The sequence below is a fragment of the Pagrus pagrus genome, assembly GCF_965226575.1.
Source record: "Pagrus pagrus genome assembly, chromosome: 8".
Taxonomy (NCBI): domain Eukaryota; kingdom Metazoa; phylum Chordata; class Actinopteri; order Spariformes; family Sparidae; genus Pagrus; species Pagrus pagrus.
In genome coordinates, this window is record NC_140192.1 from 26,866,452 (window position 1) to 26,869,862 (window position 3,411).

At 39.3% G+C, this 3,411-nt stretch overlaps 1 protein-coding gene across 1 annotated transcript; it reads right to left on the minus strand.

The window, feature by feature from the left end:
• Positions 1–496: 496 nt before the first annotated feature.
• On the minus strand, positions 497–3,314 carry dgcr6 (DiGeorge syndrome critical region gene 6). The gene is made up of 5 exons (XM_084359656.1): positions 2,994–3,314; positions 2,692–2,852; positions 2,358–2,458; positions 1,798–1,938; positions 497–1,659 (listed from the first exon to the last, which is right to left on the minus strand). Exons 1-5 carry the CDS (start codon positions 3,095–3,097, stop codon positions 1,582–1,584), a joined length of 585 nt encoding a protein of 194 aa, XP_084215782.1. The 5' UTR covers positions 3,098–3,314; the 3' UTR covers positions 497–1,581.
• Between the last annotated feature and the right edge of the window lie 97 nt (positions 3,315–3,411).

The window sequence follows — 3,411 nt, forward strand, 5'->3', positions numbered from 1 at the left end:
CCCAAGAGGCCAAGCGGGGAAATCACAATGTTGTCAGGTGCCTGACCCTGGAGCCTTTATAGGTGATTATAAAAGTCTTACATTTGGTCAGTAGTGAGTGTTTAAAGGATTGATGAGACATGACACCTGGACCTGGCCAGAGGGTAAGCAGTAGCATTCTAGGCCACTTACAGCATATCTATGATCAATATATTTAAGAACTTATAGTCCAGCTAGGATGAAATCAATATATCCATCTCAGTTTAAGACACACCTGGTCTGGGACTGGTAGTGTTAAAGAAAATACCGTAACCTCTAAGGCTGTCTTACAGATGAAGATGATAAATCGATACATATAAAGGACATAGATTCTGCTCAGCGGCGGATTATTTTTTTTGGTAACTGATGAAGCTACCCATGAACAGGTGCACGTTTTATTTGGCTACATGCAGTGTTGAGCATTGGCAGCCTCCCAGTGAAATAACTTGGAACCCGGTGCTGCACAAAATACTGAACCGCGGAAGATTCACATCACTGATAACATAAGAAATTGTGTAAAATTATTCCCAAAACACATTTTTAGGGGCTTTAAAAACATTTGTTTTTATGAAAACAGATTATTTTAATGGACATACTAATATGTAATGCTTCTGTTCATACTGAAGCCTGTAATATATCATTAGATTGTTTATTGTTGCTTATATGTTTATTTATATGGAACTGTAAGCATTAACCAATACTGACATTTTGAAAAATACAATGTAAAATATAAAGAGGCTTAATTTGCATCCTTAGTACCAACACAACTAAAACAAACTGATAAAAAAACATTATACACAATAGTTGCAAAAATGAAAATCCCAATACTGTTCAAATAAATAAGGCAATAACGTTTGCTCCTGAGGGTGATGGTGGCTGCTCCGTTTTTCATGTTCCCAGTGGCTGACTTACATCACCAGCTGGAACAACCACACAACCCTCCAAAACAACTTTCACCATCACAGCATGGCAAATGTGGAAAGTTATAGATTTCAGCTTTAATATTGATGTCAGTGCATGCCTGCTGCTCAGAGTTGGATCTCTGTGTACACACAAAGCAATAAAATATTCCTTTTCCCCATAAAATGGTGCCGACATCTCCACAGGCATCAGGAGGCTCTTACAGAGAAACCATCTAACATTACTCCTAACTACAACCAACTCTGTGTTCTTAAGTAACACATCAACCCACTTACTTTCTGACAGAGCCTGCTCTCTCATTACTCTGCTTAAATATGCACAGTGTGTCTTCCAACAACTTCCTATTTTCACAATATGTGACACAGCATTTATGTGCTTTATAATCTATGTTGTCACAACCTGCTACTGCACTATTCCAGGGCTGGAAATGTCTTACTTTATGCAAAAAAACCTGCCTTCTCCTGCAGGTTTTGATGGTGAATATCACACTCATAACAATGAGCAATAGACATTTGCGATACATGTTGTTAAAGAGAACAATGTCACATGTTAACCAACACATTGAATCTCACAATTACAGAAATGTGAGCACACAGTCTGTGGCCACTGCATGTTTTTTTTCTTCTCTTTTGGCAAAATTTCTCAAAAGACTCCAGATTGTGTCTCCTTCTGTTGAAGCTTGAGTATCAATTCAAGTAGGTTCATCTGCATTGTCAGCTCCTGAATAACACACAACAGTGGAAAAAGCAATTAGTTAGGACACACATCGCCACCTGCTGGACATCTGTCTGCATCACAAGTGCATTATGGTTTTAGTATACATTACACTACAATGAGTAGATGGATGCAGACGCTAACCTGAGGATTGGTGGTGATATAAAACCCTGGGACTCCGGCCTTCTCCAGGGTGTTCTGCTGGTCTATCACTTTTTGATCCATTTCCGCTACAATCTTCTTATCCATCATTCTTTGTTCATCTTTCACACGGATTTCCAGAGCCTGATAACAAAACACACAAATGTTAGAAAACCAAAAGGCATATGGAAATTAGAGTCCAACTGATATATAGTGTAGTACATGTAGTCCGATATAAAAACTCTTTAAAGGGAAATTAGGATACAGAAAAAGACGCTTGGGATCGTTAATAATTATTGAATTCCAAATAAAGTTTACAATTTCACTGCACCTATGTCTTTATAGACATTCAAGTTAAACTTTAAAAATATCCCACCACTGTTACATATCCTTGACGTGATTGTTTGACCACATCTGACAGATAATAGTCAAAAATGTTGATATCACACTTATCCCTACTCCCAAATTCAGGGACTGGCATCTGCCACAAAAGTCTAAATAGAGTGAGGGCTCTAATGGGAACAACCCCTTTAGCAAGAGGTATCTGCATTTCAGTGTTTTACCTCTAGTTCTGCTTGTTGGTTTGTTTTGAGAAGAGCAAGGTTGTGAGACTTGCATGACTGCAGAGCATCTTTGTGTTTCCGAGTAAGATCTTGTTTCAGTCCTACACATAGAAGAAATATAAACAGTCAAGCATCACACTGGCATTTGCAATTACAAGTTTACACTGAGGGCCTGTTCCAGGAAGCAGGTTTGGTGCTTCATATAGGTCTTGTTTTGAGGGGATACATAGTTTTACTCAGTTATTCAGGTAACAGGCATGGACTTGCTTATCTGGACAGGCTGTAACAAGTCTATGTTTACAAGTCTATGTTCACAGTTAAGCAGAGCACCAACCTTGGTGTTCACAGTGCAGCTTCTGCCTCTGGTTGTACAGATTTTTCTCTGTCAGGTGCTGAATATCCAGGAGCCCCTGCACAATTTCATACACAGTCCCATCTATGAGTGCTAAGGCCAGGTCACTCAGCGTGTTGTAGGAGAGGCGCTGCTGGAAGGAGCTGAACATGGAGAAAGACATCGTCAAAGATGCAGTTATAAAACCGCCCGTCCAGGTAAAACTGAGGCAATTAGCTTACTGGTATAACTACTTCTGTCTATTTATGTGAAGGAAGTCTTCCCTGACGGTAAGGTAACATTACCTTGGTAAATCTTTGACTAAAGCCTGTAGTTCAGATAACAGGTAGTAATGTCTCTCTTGTTGCTTTGTGGAATCACCACCACTGACTCCGGGATAACCCTCCATCTCCTTAACTGATAAGATGAGAATACCGAAACATTCAGCTAGCTAGCTACAAGTATGGGCTAGTTGAACTATTTTATAGTTAAAAGTTTTCAGAAACAAGATAACTATGTTATCTAATGGAGACTAGTCTGATGTCTGTAAGTTAACAAAACACGGTTTAATTTTCTAAACCAATGTAATATGAAGAAAGTGGTTATTTTTAAGCTGTAGGTTTGTTCGTTGTTTATTAGCTTCCATTCACTCCGATGAGGACCCTAAGTAGCTGCCCGTGAGGATGCCTGTCTGTAATGACGCGTGCTGTAGCCTGATATGTT

What these genes read in the sequence shown, in the direction of transcription:
- dgcr6 (XM_084359656.1), bottom strand. Translation starts at nt 3,097, where the DNA reads ATGGAGGGTTATCCCGGAGTCAGTGGTGGTGATTCCACAAAGCAACAA. An exon ending in TTAGTCAAAGATTTACCAAG is followed by an intron (nt 2,853 to 2,993) that starts GTAATGTTACCT and finishes CTCCATGTTCAG; the next exon opens with CTCCTTCCAGCAGCGCCTCT. An exon ending in ACCAACAAGCAGAACTAGAG is followed by an intron (nt 1,939 to 2,357) that starts GTAAAACACTGA and finishes TTTTGTTATCAG; the next exon opens with GCTCTGGAAATCCGTGTGAA.